The sequence below is a fragment of the Aulonocara sp. 'chitande type north' Nkhata Bay genome, linkage group LG15, assembly GCF_057382095.1.
Source record: "Aulonocara sp. 'chitande type north' Nkhata Bay isolate Kocher_YH1m ecotype deep benthic linkage group LG15, A_spYH_male_GT1.1, whole genome shotgun sequence".
Classification (NCBI taxonomy): domain Eukaryota; kingdom Metazoa; phylum Chordata; class Actinopteri; order Cichliformes; family Cichlidae; genus Aulonocara; species Aulonocara sp. 'chitande type north' Nkhata Bay.
In genome coordinates this window covers 19,349,166-19,367,951 of record NC_141358.1, presented here as the reverse complement: position 1 = coordinate 19,367,951, position 18,786 = coordinate 19,349,166, and the positions used below count along the sequence as shown (strand labels likewise).

General features: G+C 39.8%; 1 protein-coding gene and 1 pseudogene across 1 annotated transcript in view; one reads left to right on the top strand and one right to left on the bottom strand.

Annotated features, from left to right (window-relative positions):
- The window catches only part of scara5 (scavenger receptor class A, member 5 (putative)), a 110,601-nt gene that overhangs the window by 46,146 nt on the left and 45,669 nt on the right, over positions 1 to 18,786 (top strand). The window contains exons 4-8 of the mRNA XM_086264854.1: positions 359 to 558; positions 1,261 to 1,439; positions 1,522 to 1,648; positions 1,736 to 1,904; positions 16,743 to 16,823. Coding sequence (XP_086120980.1) covers positions 359 to 558; positions 1,261 to 1,439; positions 1,522 to 1,648; positions 1,736 to 1,904; positions 16,743 to 16,823 — 756 coding nt within the window. The remainder of the gene's footprint in view (positions 1 to 358; positions 559 to 1,260; positions 1,440 to 1,521; positions 1,649 to 1,735; positions 1,905 to 16,742; positions 16,824 to 18,786) is intronic.
- LOC147312946 (uncharacterized) lies at positions 10,478 to 13,007 on the bottom strand (annotated as a pseudogene).

Here is an 18,786-nt window from a genome sequence, read left to right as displayed (position 1 = left end):
TACCTGTGAAACAAAACTCCAAGCATTGGATAAATACCGGCATGCAGAAGCCAACTTCAGCATTACTCAAAATGAAGGCAGAATTTCCACAATGTCATGTTATATATGCACTCCAAGTAAAGAAACTCGTAAAACTATTTAGGTCTTGACTTAACCAAACAATACATTCAGCATAAATAGACAACCAGAATCACAGCAGGCGCCTGACTCAACATCTGCTCTACATTACAGTGCTGGCGAGCTCCGTGATTGATAGTAAATGAAACTCGATTTGGGGACTTTTGCTTTAGCTGAGGGATCGTTGCTTCAACACTTAGAACAAATCTCTGACTCTCTTCCACACTCTTTTCCTCCCCAGTCTCTCGCTCCCAGGTGTCTTCTCTGCGGCAGGAGGTGCTGACGGAGAATGCGACCCGGATGTCAGAGCGCTCCCAGCTGCTCCAGCAGACCCTGGGAGAGGAGTCCAAACAAGCTGACCTGCTGGAGAACATCTGGAAACTGGAAAACCTCTTCCAGAACCACAGCAACTGGCTGCAGAGGCTGGAGATCTTCATCAAGGTACAACACAAGATATCTGGATGCCCCATTTTATTGTATCTTAAATGTTTATAGAGGAAAGTGTGATTAATGAAGGTGGCCCAATTTAAACAGGAATACTCAGAAATGGTTCACCCCAGGCATCATTGAGTGTTTTGGTGCTTTGATCGTTAGAGACAAGCTCGTCTCCCGCATTTGACCAAAGAACAGATGCCCAGCCACCCTGTAGTGTTTTTAAGAATACTCTTTAGGGCTCTTCTATTCCACACCTCTGCTGTTAGCAGGAGCTTAACTGACTGGCCTGGGATCTGTAGCTCACTTGATTGGGTTCACTGTAGGCACAACAGTTGGTGGTACTTGACCTTTTTTTTGCTTATGGATCTCCTCTGTCTGATCTATCTAGACAGTGATTTAGCAAAAACATTTCTTTTTTGATGCCTCTGATGTTGACACCAGATGTTGCAGAGTTCTTTTAAGAATCTCTACTGCAACCCTTTCTCAACCTTCAGCTGCTAGTGGGGTTGCATTGGTACGGCCACTGTTCTGAGGCCATGGCTCAGTCAGGGGCTTCTGCAAACTGGCTAGCTGGTGAAAAGAGAAGTGCCAAAGGGGGAGCATTGAAGGGCAACAAACCAACAATGCTTAATTAATTTAAGTTTAAGGTTGAAAAATAAAGGCTGATGATAGAAATACTACCATTAGTCAGAGTCCTTTTCCTTGCAGGGCTTGGAGGTGGAGCTGAGGAGCATGCAGGCTCACTCTCTACAGTCAGAAGGCTACCTGGTGCAGTTGGATGACAGGTTGTCCTCGCTAAGTAGCTCCGCGGGTCGGAACCTGACGAGCTTGAGTTCGGAGGTGGCCCGAGCATCCACGTGGCTTCGTGATCATGACGTCCTGCTGAGGTACACGTTTAATACAGTTTTTGTAGTCTACTGCATTTAATAACATTCAAATGGACTTCTGTGGGATTCTGATTTACTTTAGGGAAACCTCGAGTCATGTGAGTGAACTGAGGGAAAAATTAGACGAGGTCAACTGGACAGTGGGAGCTGTCAACCACACCTTCAGCAACGATGTCAGTATTCACCATTTGAAGATACGTGACTTACAGGTTAGATGTTCATAATAGCGTGCACAAAAGTTACCTCTACATCAGATCTACTTTTCATAAACTGAGTCATAAACGTCCCACATTCAGATCCAGATCAGCAACATAACAGAGGACACCAGCAGTTTATGGGTGACCCACGTCCACACGGAGGCCCAGTTGAGGAATGAGATGGAGATCCTGAACACAATCACAGAGGACCTCCGTTTGAAGGACTGGGAGCACTCCACGGCTCTGAAGAACCTCACAATATTAGAAGGTGAGCAAAAAGATGTTGTTTGTTCTCATCAGCAAAATATGAATAGGAATGAAGAAGAACAGTTGGAGTATAGCATTAATAGAGAATAGAGAAAACATTAATACTTTATTAAAAACTTGAAAGAAGACTTCTAAACTGACACGCAACACTCAAACAGGTCATTTGGTTTAAATTCTTTGGAAATATGTGCTGATAGATTCAGTTAGTAAGTAACTAAGTAAGTAAAATGCATTTTATAGTACCTTTCACAGATAAAAATCACAAAGTGCTGAAATTAAAATATGACACATCATAATAATGTAAAAACATAGAACATAAAAGCATTAGCGAGAATGGCTTACATGGTACACTTACTGAATTTGCTGAACTTGCTAAACATCTTCCCAAAGCTCTTCTGTAGAGTTATTCTGCTACATTGTCTTCTGTGATCACGTAATACCCCATGGCTTCATTATATTGAGACTGTGGCTCTATAGAAGCTGCATCATCTGTTGCAAAACTCCTTGTTCTTCATGTAACTGCGGCTTGCTTTTCATTATTATACTTATGGCTGTATAGGTGAACAGTCAGATCTCTCTGAGAACCTAGAGCTTTTGCATTGTACTGTACAGCCAGTGTGACCTTTGCAAAAATAAAATGTACCATATATATCAAGAGAATACATTAAAAACATGCAAGAACATGAGAACTTTACATCATAGTATAATTAATCCCTTTGGGTGGACCTTAATGCCCCAAAAGATCTTTAACAACAGCACATCTGAGCCAGTGGATGCTTGTAGTGTGATTAAGCACAAGTGACCCTAGCATGCAAACATGATTTTACATTGTGGGAATATTGCCGAGGGCTTTTAAGCAGCTCTGAATGTTCTTCCTCCAATTTGTGCAGAACTGATTAGTCCCGACGTGGTATGACTCTCGCTGCCAGTGCACCAAATGACTTCTCTGGCTTGTTAAAATCAAAATAGGTATGCCATGATGTAATGCTGGCAGGGGACACAGCCCAAGCTGATTGATGACAACTGAAACTGAATGAGACCCATGATCTCGTGTCTGCTTCACATGTGGGTGGGATGCCATTTCTCCTGAGCCTGGAAACAATTGTGGGTTAAATTTAGACTCTACATACAGAATGAAAACTCAATCACTCTGCTCTGTCATTGGTTTTAGCTCTTTAGCCCCATTTGTTTGTTGTTAACTCTCAGTCACCTCGGCCAAAAAAGGTTTTACATCTCTATCCATGTTTACCCTCCTTTTTGCTCTCATCTCTTTCCTCTTCTCTTCTTATTCAGTTCATTTGTCTTTAATTTCTCTGACTTGCTGTGATCTTCGTGCCACACATGGTACTTGTTGCATTAATAACAGAAACATGAGAAGTTGTTTAAAATATCGCTCCAAGACTTTTTTTGATGACTGATGCAAAAACTGTATAACTTACGGTAACATCTGCCTGCTAAGGGTAAATACACTAGATGATTTTAATTATGGCTTCCATATGTTAGTTCAGCCAAACAAGTCACATCTGAAATGAGTCTTTCGTTACAGCAGAAGACTACGGCTAGAGTTCGGTGTCCAGGCACCAGAGCTCATCACTCCAATACGATATACAAATTGAGGAGTGACAAGTAAACATCCCATCAAAGCCTACAAATGGATGGTTTGGTTCATCAATCAGGGTCAAAACAGCATGGTCAAAATAGCTTGCCAAACTGGGAGGTTGTGTTTGGTAAATGACGTGAGGCATGTTATTGTGTCTGATGCAATGCAGCTCGAGTTGCTTAGTGAACTGTTTTGCAATCTTCCATCCATCCATCCATCCATACATACATACATTCATGCATACATACATACATAAATACATACATGCATAAATACATATATGCATACATGCATAAATACATTTTCTTAACCGCTTGTCCAGTTGAGGGCCATGGGGGTCCCATGAGTATCCCATGTACAGTGAATCATGGGATACACTAGACAGGTCATCTGCTACTGAATACAGGTAACCATTCACAACCACATTTCATATGATGTAATGTCCTACAACCCTAACCCAATCTTTGCTGCAGGGGTCTTGCTTCACAACATGTTCTCACTCCCAAAAACTAATATTTTATGCTAGGTGACAATTCGTCAACATATTGCGCTTCCAGGCATCTAACACGTCCCTAAATGATGAGATCGGAAAAACGAGGAAACATGAAAAACGTTTGGAATCAATCTACACGTGTTCGTTCATTTTACTTAAATCCTTTGGAAAACACTGTTTAACGTCATTATAGTGATGGTTAAGGCTAGGGATAAGGTTATGGTTAGCATTAGGGACAAGGTTGGGGTTAGGGCTAGAATACATGGCTGGAACGTGTATTACCTCAGGACCGTGATTGTACTGGATTTCACCCATAACTCGGCACGTAGCATAAGAACGCGGAAGGTCACCTTTCGCGTTCCTCAGGAACGCCGCAGGACTTGACCAATCGTCGGGATGTTACGCCTTGGGAGTGAGAACGGGCTGTGCTTCAGGGTATGGGTTGCCAGCCAAAGAGAAAGCTCAGGCCCCTCATTCCAAAGGTATCCCAATGGTAGAAATTTGGATTTTAATGTGATAATGGCAAAATTATTCAAACTAAATTCATGTCTTTACAGATAACTGCAAAATTCTGCTGTAAGAATGTCTGACCTAATGTAAGGAAGGTCTAGCTGTAGTCACACAGTCTCTAAGGCTGATTTGATAACCAACAAACCCCAGCAAACGTCACTACAATGAAGCGAATTCTACAGTTTGAATAATATAAGTTAAGAATTTTTGTTAGGCTGTCAGTGTGTGGTAAATCTACAGCTCATTCTTATTCAATAATCTGATCTAATGTGATCTTTAAGATTGATCTGAGCTAACCCAAGATTTGCCACACGATACAAAAGGAACTAAAGACGAAGATGCTTTTTTTGTTAAACGGTATTTTCAAGTTCAATAATGAACTTTCAGTATTTACTTCGTGGATTCAAGTACGAAGGATATGGAAATGTGGAATCTATATTCTCGTGTTAATTCTCTTTTGATTTCAATCATACGAAACAACAGAACATTTGTAACATTTCAAAACATTGACCAGTGGAGCTTCTGATTATTGTTCCTTCAAACTAGGTGTAATGTCTGGAGTTCAGTGAAGGTGAACCTGATGGAAGAGACATTTATGGGAAATATGATCAAAATTTCTGGTTTTATTTTTGCCATCTTAATTGATTTTGTAAGAAAAAGAGGTCAGTGGAACATCAGTACACACACATTTTCCAGCCATTAAATCCAACAGTTAGGTCAGAGATTTTTTTCTTTTGTTTTTGCCAAATAAAGTAGCAAAACTCAGGCTGGGAAGTTTTTTTTTTCTTCTTCTCATATTCATTCGTTACGTTTAAAAAAATATTGAATCCTTCAGTTTGCATCATGTAACTTTTTCATTAGTAAAGTGTGTGTAATTGTGTTGAGTGCATAATTCTTTCATACTCCACAATCAGCTTAAAAAAAACTATTTTCTGTGAACGCGTTTCAGTATTTAAACCTGATCTGATAAGAATAATTGTAAAAAATGTCACTGGGGCTTATCACCACATGACTTTCAATCAAACAACATACTGACATTTAAATGAGTTACATTTCTCTCACAGATAATTCATTTATGGTTATACAAATACACCTTGTTTGATCAGAGCTATCTGTGTTTAATTACAGTTTTAGGATTTAAAAAAGAAAAACTAAAATTTCTTAAAGTTCACATTAAAACCTGTCTGACTTTTTTTCACTCTTGTGTGTTAAATATCTTTTCATAATCTGTATGAGCTCATAGGTCTGTGGCGTCTCCACCTTAAGAGATCTAAACAACAAAAATGTAAACATATGTCTCAGGATTATAAAGAAAATATTCTAAGATTGGTGCAATGACATAACTTTATAACAGCCTGTCTGTGCCCTTCAACAGCGGCACTTTCCTCTCTTTTTTGTTTTTTCACGGTTTTTTTTTCCATGTTTTTGTTCCTAATCCCTCCTCTCTTGCTGTGTCATTACAACTTTTCTCCACTCTCGGTTTCTGTGTATGTTACCATGTATTCCAGCCGTGCCAGTGTTTAATTGGCATGAAGCAAGCGTTGTCTACTCGGGTTTCATAACTATCTTTCACTGTGACAGCAGTGTGCATGTATCTTTGTGTGTTTTCACATGTTACCTATTTGACTTCACTCTGTTAATGTGTGTGTGTGTATCGTTGCTGCTATTCATGAGCAGCCCCACATTTCATTGCTTAAGGACACCACCAAATGAGAGGTCATTTGTAAAAGCCATAATAATGTGACTCAGTTTTCTGAGGTGCTGGAACTCTAGGCCACATAGCGTCTGTAGTTTTTTTAAAATTATTATTAATATTTACTTACATTTAGCTAACAATAGATCACCAAAAGACTGTTCTTGTCATAAAACGCTTTGTGGCAGGCAGGAGATGAGGACTCAAAATGCAGGACTCACAGACTCGAGGGTGAACTCAAAACCACAGCTTTATTTGCTGGTCACAGAAAAACAAGCATACAAAGTAAACTAAACTGGGGAATAACACACTAAACTCACAGGGAGATCCACACAGCATGAGGAACGACACGACACTGACTCAGAGAAACACAGGGAAGTACACACACTTGGAAGTAACGAGGGGAATGAGACACAGAAGGAGAGCACAGCTGGGGGAAATCAGAACTGACGAGACAAGGAAGCGTAAACTGAACACATTCACATAAGACACTGACCTTCAAAGTAAAACAGGAAGTAAGACACAGAGACGCGAACTTGACACGGTGGAGACAGCAACTAAGAAACACAGAGATGTAAACCATAAGACAGAGGGCTCTAAGAACCAAAAGCCACAGAAGGAAACTCAAACATGCAGATACAGACTTACACAGAACAGAGGGGACCCAGAGAAACATGAAGGACAAGGGATCAAAACTAGAAACCATAGAATAACTCACACAAGTGCAATAATACAAAAAATCACAAAGAATTAACACGCTGGGTCAGGAGACCCAGTACCCTGACAGTTCTCCTCAGCATGCCAATAAATGTTGTCCAGCATTGGATAAACATACTCAGGATCTGAATGGTTAGTTGTTGTTGGGGGCCTTTTTGTTTGGGTTTTTTTAATCTATATAAATACATAAGCTTTGTGGCAAGGTGCCATAATAGCAGTCCAACAAAAAATGTCAGCCAAATCTGTTTGTTTTTTCCTGTGTTTTGGATTAAGATCTTGTTTCCTTTTCAAATTTTTTCACTCTCACTTTGTCCTTCAAGGCCAGTGTACTAAACATATGTTCCAGATAAAGTAGGAATGATACAAAAATTTATGAAGCTCCATATTCTTGATGAAAAGTGTGATGAAAGAAATTCCCAGATCAAATTCCTTGTTTACTTCAATTAATGTTCAACATAAAGCAAGCATGGGAACAAATAGAGAAGGCTCATTATTCATACTTGTATTAAATTCAGATATATTTTGTACTATATCAGTGTAGTATCACTGTGCAATAGTCTAGACACTGTGTAGAAACACTTTGGCTCTTAAGCCTCCATCATGACTCACTTCTTATAAAATAATCCCATCCACTTACATCCATACAGCCACTTTCTGCAAACAGATCTGTCTGTTCTTTGCTACAACATCCTGTAAGGCAAGGCAAGTTTATTTATATAGCACAATTCAACAACAAGGTGATTCAAAGTGCTTTACAGAGACATTAAAAAACAAAAACAAATAAAAAGCATGATTTAAAATTGATTACAAAAAACAGTAGGTAAAATCAGAACAGTAGATAAAATCAGTAGTTAAAATGTAAGTTTTGAAATTTAAGCTTAAAAGTGTGGATTTGGTGCTTTATTCAAATGCAGCTGAGAATAGGTGAGTCTTCAACCTGGATTTAAATAAACTGAGTGTTTCAGCTGATCTGAGGCTTTCTGGGAGTTTGTTCCAGATATATGGAGCATAAAAGCTGAATGCAGCTTCTCCGTGTCTGGTTCTGACTCTGGGAACTGATAAAAAAAAAATGGATCTAGATGACCTGAGGGATCTGGAAGGTTCATACTGGGTCAGGAGGTCACTGATGTATTTTGGTCCTAAACCATTCAGAGCTTTATAGACCAGCATCAGAACTTTAAAGTCTATCCTCTGACGGACAGGCAGCCAGTGTAAAGACCTCAGAGCTGGACTGATGTGGTCCACTTTTTTGGTCTTAGTGAGGACTCGAACAGCAGAGTTCTGAATGAGCTGTAGTTGTCTGACTGACTTTTTAGGTAGACCTGTAAAGATGCTGTTACAGTAATCAAGCCAACTAAATATGACTGCATGGACTAGTTTTTCCAGGTCCTGTTGAGACATCAGATCTTTTATCCTTGAAATATTCTTGAGGTGATAGTAAGCTGATTTTGTTATTGTCTTAATGTGTTTATCTAAGTTTAGGTCTGCATCCATCACTACACCCAAATTTCTCGCCTGGTTCGTGGTTTTTAGATGTATAGATTGAAGTTCTCTGGTGACCTGTAATCGTTTTTCTTTGGCGCCAAAGACTATTACCTCAGTTTTGTTTTTGTTTAGCTGGAGAAAATTGTGGCACAACCAGTCATTAATTTCCTCAATGCATTTACCAAGAGCCTGTACAGGGCCTCGGTCTCCTGGTGACATTGTGATATATATTTGTGATTCATCTGCATAGCTGTGGTAGTTTATTTTGTTGTTCTTTATAATCTGTGCCAGTGGGAGCATGTAAATGTTAAACAGAAGGGGTCCCAAGATGGAACCTTGGGGAACTCCACATGTGATGCTTGTCTGCTCAGATGTGAAGTTACCTATTGATACAAAGTATTTCCTGTTTTCTAAGTATGTTTTGAACCAGTTTAGTACAGTTCCTGAAAGACCTGCCCAGTTCTCCAGTCGTTTGAGTAATATGTTGTGGTCAACAGTATCAAATGCTGCACTGAGATCCAGTAAAACTAAGACTGACATTTTTCCACTATCTGTATTCAGACATATGTCATTAAACACTTTGGTCAGAGCGGTTTCAGTGCTCTGGTTCTGTCTAAAACCTGACTGGAAGGCATCGTAGCAATTATTCTGTTTTAAGAAGTAATTGAGCTGTTGAGAAACTGCTTTTTCAATGATCTTACTTAAAAATGGGAGATTTGAGATCGGCCTGTAGTTGTTCATTTGTGTCTTGTCAAGCTTGTCCTTTTTCAGTATAGGTTTAATTACAGCAGTTTTTAGTGGTTCTGGAAACACGCCTGATATTAAAGAAAAGTTGACGATCTGTAACAGGTCTGACTCTAAAGTCTTTGAGACCTTTTTGAAAAAACTTGTTGGCAGGACATCTAAACAGCAGGAGGAGGAGTTCAGTTGACCTAAGATGTCATCCAGGTCTTTGCTGTTAATCGGGTGAAACTGTTTCATGGTGTTTAAACAGTTTTTTGGTGGACACAGTACATATCCTGGATCTGCTGTTGATGTACCAATTGCTTGTCTAATTTTTTGGATTTTGTCTGTGAAGATTTGGCAAAGTCCTTGCAGGCCACGGTCGAATGAAGTTCAGCTGCCACTGACACAGGAGGGTTTGTTAGCCTGTCAACTGTAGAAAATAAGACCCGAGCATTATGACTGTATTTGGTGATGATGTCAGAGAAGTAGGACCTCCTTGCACTCCTCAGTTGTAAATTATAATTGTGAAGTTTCTCTTTATAGATGTCATAATGAACCTGGAGGTTTGTTTTTCTCCATCTGCGCTCAGCTTTCCTACACTCTCTTTTTTCATTTTTCACTAGTGTGGAGTTTCTCCATGGAGACTTCTTCCTTCCAGAGATAACCTTCACCTTAATGGGAGCAATAGTGTCCATTACATTTAACATTTTAGCACTGAAGCTATTGACGAGCTCATTGACTGAACCTCTGGACAGGCCAGGTGTTAATGGGAAGACCTGGTTAAAGATCTCACTACTGTTTTCAATTATACACCGTTTTGTGATCACTGCTGTTGATATATTTGTGTGGGCTGAGATTTTACTTTCAAAGAAAACACAGTAATGATCACACAGGCCCACATCAGACACAGTAACCTTTGAAATGCTCAGGCCTTTGGAGATCAGTAGGTCAAGAGTGTGTCCTCTATTATGTGTGGCCTCTGTTACATGCTGAGTCAGCCCAAAGTTGCCCAGAGTGTTACTCAGGTCTTTAGTCCCTTTGTCCTGAGGGTTGTCCACATGGATGTTAAAATCCCCAACAATAATTACACAGTCGAAATCAACACAGATCACAGACAGCAGTTCACTGAGGTCATTAAAAAAGTCTGTGCAGTATTTGGGAGGCCTGTAAACATTAAGAAACACAGCTTTGGATGGGGCCTTCAGCTGTAAAGCCACATATTCAAAAGACTGAAAACTTCCAGGAGATAGCTGCTTACATTGAAATGATTCATTAAATAGGACAGCAACCCCTCCTCCTCTCCTGCTCGCCCTGACCTCACTGATAAAACTGTAGTTAGGAGGGGTCGTCTCGATGAGAACAGCTCCACTGTTACTTTGGTCCAACCAAGTTTCAGTTAAAAACATAAACTCAAGGCTGTGCTCAGTGATTAAATCATTAATTAAAAATGTTTTCCCAGCTAAAGATCTAACGTTTAATAAAGCCAACTTAAGTGTTTTAGGGCATTACTTGTCCCCTCGTGTTTGGGAGCAGTCTATGGCACACAAGGTATGTTTACTATATTTAAAGATTTTTTAGAGTGCAGCTCTCTGTGTTTTGACCAGGCCACATGTCTCCTTCTGTCACCTAAAAGTACAGAAATTTTAAAACCTTCTAGTAAACAGGGTCCCAGCTTCTCCTGGGAAAAGTCACCACTGCCATAATCCTCGCAGCCCGGACCCTCCACACATCACACATCAGACTGCGGAGACAGGGCATGAAGGTGGTAAGGAGGAACTAAGGGGGGCGAGGCTCTGCAATGTAACTTCGATTGCTCTGTTGAGGGCGGGGCTCGATGGCGAACCTTTGGCTGCTCCGGTGGGGGGTTTATGGGGGACAAAAAGGGATTGGGCCGGGGGGTAGATCTGAGCCTAGCATTGACCCGCTCCATCATCTCCTCAGTGAATTTCAGGTGTGGGGAGGAGGGAGAAAGGGAGGGGGAGGAGGGTGATGGCCTGTCAGGGGTTTGGGGGACTGGGGAAGGTCGTGGTCCCTGGTCCTGGTCGTTGGTGTTGTTGAGAGAGTTGGAGGCAAATAGGGACCCCTCTTCTTGCCTCTGATGTCTCTCCTTTCTGAAGCTCTTCTGGGGTGGGGGCAGATGAGGATCCTCCTCAAGGTTTCTGCTGGGCTTTGTCTGTTCTTGGAGTACTGTTTGTTCCTCTTTATGAGATAACTCCTCGTTCATCTCAGCCTTGGCACCAAGCACAGATGGATGACGTATGGAATAAAACAAGTTGGAGGTGAACAATTTCACCCCTGACTTGTTAAAATTAAATCCATTTGCTTTAAACAGATGCCTGTGTTCCCAAAAATATTAAAATTCTTGATAAAATGCACTGAGTGGTCAGTACATGCTGATATAAGCCATTTATTCAGTGCAAACAACCTGCTGAATCTCTCGTCCCCTCCTGAATCTCTCGTCCCCTCCTCTGATGGGCGGTACAGGTCCACTGATGAATACAGCTGCATTCAGATAGTTTACAGTACTTAATAATCCAGTAAAGTCCCGTTTCAGAACCTCCGACTGTTGTTTGGACACATTGTTTGACCCTGTATGCAGAACAAGGTTTGTCACAGTTGGATATTCATCTGCAATTTGAAGAATTCTCTCCTTCAGGTTCTTGACCATATCCTTAGGAAAGCAGAGGACTTGTGAGACAGAGTGTTCTTACCGCACATCCTTTACATCCTTTACGGCAGAGTCACCCACAATCAGAGTTTCAGGCCTAGCCTTTAGCTTTCCCTGTGGCCTTTCACTTTTCAACAGATTTTCAGACCTTACTTCGCTACTTTTAGATGGATGGTTGTCCGATATAGATCCAGGGTCCTTTGATAGTGGAGCAAATCTGTTCTGCAGTTTGACATTCAGTTGTTTTGGAGGTTTGTTGTTAACCTTCCTATTCACGGTTGTCCAGTCCTGTTTCCTCCTGTATACAGGGGTAGAAGAGCTTCTCTGTCTCGTAGGAAGTGAAAGCCAGTCAGTTTCAGAGATTTCAGCTCGCTGTGCCCTGCCTGTGATACGTCCTCCCCCTTCCAGGAGACATGATTTATGTCTTGGTTTTGCACCAAGACAGTCCAAGGGGGGATCATCGCTTGAGGATTTATTATAATGCAAGTCTACTTTCTTGGTCATGTTATCTGTGCTCCTTAGCTGTGTACTAGCTTGCTCATCACCATTGTTTTGAATCAAAGGCAAGGTTGTTTCATTTCCACACAGTCCATTTACCACCACGTTTACTTCTAAGCGATGACTTTTTGTCTCCAGTACTGCAATCTTCTGCAGGAGGCTGTGGTAGTCATCTGTGGAGAGGGAAGGCATCTTGTTGCTAGTTAGCCTAGCGGTTAGCACCTTTCCAGGCTATTGAGGCTGTTCGGTGCCCAGACGCTGTAATCAGGCTTCAGCTGTGTGTAGGCCACAGACACACGTTAAGAACTGTTAAGAACACTTTAGTCCTAATGATCTATAAGTGTCCAGTGTCCAGAAGCTATCGCAGGTAAGCTCATACGGAAGAAAGATAAAAAAATAAAAGGAAAAAAATAAAAATAAATATCAATAAAAGAAGGAAAGCAAATCAATAAAAGAAGCAAAGCATTCTCAACTAACATCAACACAGGTGATGCCTTGTGTCATTTGTTATTGTGGTAAATTAGATGATCTTTTTTCTGGACTGCACATGTGTAGACAAAACAGCTGTTGGGCCACACTTCAGATTTGTAACAAGACTGGATATTGGACGGAGGCGCCTGAACTCTTCACTGGAATTGCATTCTTGGACCGAGCTGTCAGATGTTTTCAGGCTGATCCAGGAGGGGCCACTGGGCTTGTTATTGTTGAAACCCTGTCAGCTGACTAGTGTCTTCGAGAGCCAGAAGATTATTAATGTGAAACTCTGCTTAAACAAACTTTTACAGACCACCAGAGTAAAATGTCTTCTCAAAAGATTAGGCTTAAAAGCCAAAAGCCTTTTGGCTGGTGTCAGTGCATTTTTGTTACTATGAGTGGATGTGATGGGGATTCAGACATGAGCAGCATGTCCTGCTCAGATGTACTTCCTTTCAAATGTATTGATTTATTGCTTACTAGCCGCAAATCTTTCTATCCCTATAAGGTCTGGGCCATCATATGTAATAAACCTAAACTTAACCCAACCTAGAAAGGCAAAACTGTCTCAGTCATGTGAAAAACAAAGTTTTCACAAGACTATACAGTGAAATAATCGTTTATAACATCTTTTTAAGATTGCTTTAGTTCATTGCCATTGCAGCATCAGTTTATGCAAAGCTCTCTGAAGGTCCTGCTATCCCTATTTTCAGAGTGGAGATCTGGACTGTGGGCCATTGCAACAACTTGATCCTTTTCCTCTTTCAGTCATTTTGTTGGCGATCATTGTCCTGTTGCTGGTGTCGGACAGTTGGACTCACATTTTACTCTGGAATTCTTTGGCATGTAGAGGAGTTCAAGATTGACTCAATGACTGTATCCAGGTCCTGGTCATGTGGTTGCACAACAAGCCCAAATCTTCCCCTCTCCACCACCATGCTGACATGAACTATGTGCTTATAGGCTGTGTGCTAGGCATAGTGGATCTTCACTTTGAGTTTGTTCTGGTAACACTTCCAAATCCGCCTTAATTTTACTTAATTTTACTGTCATGAACTTTAACATTTAACATGGTAACTGTGGCTTATAGTGTCTGAGACGTAGCTTCTGAGGTTTTAGCAGTTTCTCTGAACATTGCAAAGTCAGCATGCTGCTTCTTACCTTCAGTAACTCCAATGGAAGCAATAAGGTTGTAGTTTGTTTTTTTGGGTTTTTTTTTTAAAAAGGACTGTACTCTGGTTGCCTAAAGCTGAAGTAAGCGTTGGGTTGTCAGTATTTTGAAAAAAAAAATACATGTGTGTGTGGGTCCAAAGAAAAATTGTGGGATTAAAGAAAATTGCTAAGGAATTACTGACTGAGTGAACAGGGTATTATTTATGGCAAATCCAGCTCAGGACGTGTGCACAAAGGCTTTAATGGAAACCTTTTCTGACACATCACTTTCTAAAATATTTATGTACACTTGGTAGATTCAGTCCTTTGCCTAATTTAACAACTACTGCATTTAAATATAGTTTTTGTTACAGATCAGTTAGCCAATTTTTCATCATTCCAATTCATCATTTGGTCATCTGCCTGTCATGACTTTAAAATGCCTGATGTATTTTTATCAACTGTAATCAAGCCAATTTAATTTATGTCAGTTTTACAACTAATTTAATGGTGTCAAACTCATTTTGGTTCAGAGGCTGCACACAGTCCAGTTCAATCTAAAGTGCACCCGTCCAATTAAACTATTCCCTAATAACCTATTAAGAGGTTTAAGTACTTTTTAAAAACATTTACATTTCACATTCAGAAGGAAATTCAGACTCTCTTGAGATGGAAGTTCAAAATACATGTCCTTCTTGGCAATTTTCACAATTAAAAAGCCATAAAGTCGACTCTTTTGGCCACGTTTGACTTTGCTGCTTTTGGCACAGCTGATAATGATATTCTAATTAAGAGACTTAAGCTCTTAATATATTCGAGTATATCAAGAGCTTTTCAGTTGTTTCTTCTAATTTTGTTTCCACTCTTGTAACTTTACATTGTGGTGTGCCCCAAGGTACGGTTCTGAGGTCTGTCTTGTTTGCTTTGTATATGCGTCCACTTGGACACATCCTGAATACCTCTGAAGGCATCTCATTGTTACACAGATAATAGTTGTACATTTAATTTAAACCCTAGAATGTAGCCAAATTTTCTGTCCTCAGGACTGCATCCATGTTATAAAGAACAGGATGGAAGCCAAACATCTGTCTTTAAATACTAACATAAGAACGAAGGTTCTTATCTGTGCCCCTGACAACTTCATTTCCACACTTATTGAGAATTTTGGACGCATTTCATGTTCAGTTCTCCTGACTGTGAGAAATTTGGGTGTTACTTTTGATCAGGCATTGAGTTTTGATAAGAATGTTGGCTGTATTATATAAATGTGTTTTTATCATCTGCAGAACATTGGCAGTATTAAGTATATTCTGATTACACATACTTTTATTTCATCATGCCCTTATTATTGTGATTCATTATTCCTATGCCTGCAAAAATCATCCCTGGATCACTTACAAATAGTACAGAATGCTGCTGCAAGTCTTCTCATCAGGTGCACCAAAAGCTTCCATGTGACACTGATTCTGACCTCTTTATGTTAAAGTTTAGGATTCAGTTTAAGATTTCGAGGATCACATTCAGATCTGTCCCTATATTAGTGATCTACTACATCTATAAGTAACTACTAGGTTATTCAGTGCTTGTTGCTTGTACAAAGGTCCAGGTTAAGGACAAAAAACAGAATGCAGGTTTGTGATTGTGACTCCCAGGTTGTGGAACTCTCTCTCATTGGACCTAAACTTCTTTTTAAAGGTATCGACGGTGTCCACAGATCGTAAGAGTAACTTGTGAAGGCTTGCTTTTATTTAGTTTTATCCATTTATACTGTTTTAATTGTTGTATTTTATTTTATATAGCAATTTGTCATAATTGGGAGACAAAAATACAAAATCCTCAACCCACTAGTTGAGGATTTTTTGACCGTGTTTTTGCAGCTTATACCTATTCTTTAAATCAGAAATCTGCAAATTAGAGTCATGAAGGATCAGAACCACAGGACACTAACAGGTCCTCAGATTTCTCAGCTTTCCCACAAGCCAAGTTCTGGTCCACATTGTTTAACATGTGGTTTTCATTGTAGCCATATCTCTCCTCTCGCTCTCCTTCTCTCTTTATTTGACTTTTCTCACTCAGTCTCTGGAGTCGTCCAAGTATAACAAATGCTTGGACCGAAGCCCTAGCCCAGTTGTAAGACCCACTTTGGCCTTCATTTGCCAGATATGTCACTTTTTGTGTGTGATAGGCTCTGTAATAAATATAAATATAGTTTTGTGACATGAATAAAGTTATTATCTGCCTGCATTAAAGGTCTGGTTCCATGTATTAACTTCTCAAGGGATAATCTACATGTTCCTCATCCAACATGCTAGATAATAATAATGAAGGCACCATAAAGCATACTTTTAATGTATAATTAACCCTAATGCACTTTCTATAAATCAAAAAGCTCTTATTTAATCTCCAAGAAAAGATATTTCCTCAGCAGGTCATCAATAAAAAAGTTATTTGTAGCCTTTTTCAGACCTCAAGATAACAGGTGACTTATTTTCATTCAAAGTTCTGTTATATCTTTTAGTAAAGCAACAGAAACATCACATGTAGACACAACATGAAAAGCATTATTTATATTACTTAAATCTATGTTTCTGACTCAACATCATTACAAAACAGTTCTGTTTTAAATGGGATTATCTTTGTTTGCATAATAACATAAACATAAAATCACTAACAAACTGATGATTTGTCTCTTTGTCAACATATTACTTAATTTTACATTTTAAAAAAGAGAGAAAAGCTTTAAAGAAGTATGCCTCCTATTGAAGACAAGTTGTCTTGCAGCATTCAAGTTATTTATTACAATTTTTTTTTTTCTTTATACAGGACCTCCAGGGCCTAAGGGAGAGAAAGGGGACACTGGAGAATTGGGCCCCCCTGGGGTTCCTGGTTTGACTGGCTTGAGAGGTGAGTATGACCAGCCATTTATTGAGAAACATTTCATAGTGAAGTTTTCAATTACTGCTCCAATAGAAAATTAGCGGATTAGTTGGCACGGTGGTTAGCACTGTTGCCGCACAGCAAGAAGGTCCTGAGTTCAATTCCACCATCAGGCCGGGGTCTTTCTGTGTAGAGTTTGCATGTTCTCCCCGTGTTTGTGTGGGTTCTCTCCGGGTACTCCGGCTTCCTCCCACCGTCCAAAGACATGCAGCTTGTGGGGATAGGTTAATTGGATAATCCAAATTGCCACTAGGTGTGAATGGTTGTCTGTCCCTGTGTGTTAGTCCTGCGACAGACTGGCGGCCTGTCCAGGGTGTACCCCGCCTTTCGCCCTATGACAGCTGGGATAGGCTCCAGCGCCCCCCGCGACCCTGAAAAGGATAAGCGGAAGCGAATGGATGGATGGATGAATAGAAAATTAGTCCGTAAAAGGTGTCACAAATCCCATGACGATTAAATAACTTGATTCCGTAATTCCAGAAAGTTGATTTTGTTTATTTGGATGTAGTGTTTTCAGTGGGAGAAAAGTTTGACTTCTTCAGGAGACTGAAGAAGTCAAACTGAAAAAGTCAATTGAAAACACATCCAGATGAACAGAATCCACTTTTTTGGGATTTCCTTACCTGGATGATTGAGCAGGCATCCAAACAACTTGATTCTAATGTTTTATTACTCTGGCCGTTTGGTGATTTTCCTACATTGTTTTTTATATCCTTTATATCCTTTTGTCTTGACCAGCTTTTCTCCACATAAGAAGTTTCTAACCTGAGTCAGATTGATAAACTCTCTCTAAAAGCACATATTGTATATTCATTTTGAACTGTTTAAGCATTTAAAATAGCAACTCAGAATGTGGTGATTTCAGGATGTTGAAAAACATTTAAACATGCCTGTGAACAAAAGCAGATAAAAAAAAAAACTGTTCCCTCATGAAGATATGTTGAAGTTAATTTTTATCTAGTTAAAATAAACTTATCTAGTCCTTATCTGTATTTTATCTAGATTAATCTTCCTTCAAGTAGAAGGTATAGAAATGTAAAAAATAGATGGATTTAATACTTCAAACCTTCATCCTGATCTGCTTAACTTGTGGGAGTTGATGTAGTTTCCCAGCTTTGGAAGACGCGTGCAAATTATCTGAACACAAAAAAGAAAGGAGGGTAAGGAAGGGTCTTGGCGTGAAGGTTCCACAAAAAAAGTTCCATATGATCTATAAAATATTGCTAAACTATATATGTGAATATCTCAAATTTAAGAGATACAAGACTTTTTTGGAATACCAGGATTTATGTTTGAGTGACATGAAAGATGAAAAATTAGACACTTTCTGTTTTTAAGCTCCCTCTGGTTATGTTACATGCAGTTGCATTCATAACACTATGAGTGGAAAGAATTAAAGGTCATATAAAGCTGCTTAAGAAAACAAAGTGCAGACTTTGGGTGGGGATTTATTTTTACACAGGGCCAGTGAGACGTGTCATCTGTCTTAGTCTTGCAGGTAATTCCCCCAAAAATACAGCTTAAACCATCATGCATTCACAGTGAGCAGCTCCAAAACATGACATGGCTATTTTTCATTGATATGGTGTGATACAAACAATAACATCATGATTCCAGATGTTCTGGGTCCCCCTTTCAGCCTGGTACCTCTTGAATCATCACCCCTCAGGTTGTCTCCTGTCATCATCCATCCACATTCCCTGGCTGAAAATGAACATTTCCAAGAAGCATTATCTTCCTGTTGAAAGGGGACCCCCCCCCCCTCCCCTCCCATCTCAGCCCATAGTTCCAGGAAAAGGTGAAAAAAAAAAAAAAGAATTGCTAACGTGAGTGTTTACAAAGGCCTAACATTTGTAAGAATCTAGCAAAGTGAATGGAACCAAACCCTCTGCAAGACCAAAGCAAAGACAGAAAAATGAAACCCCCAATG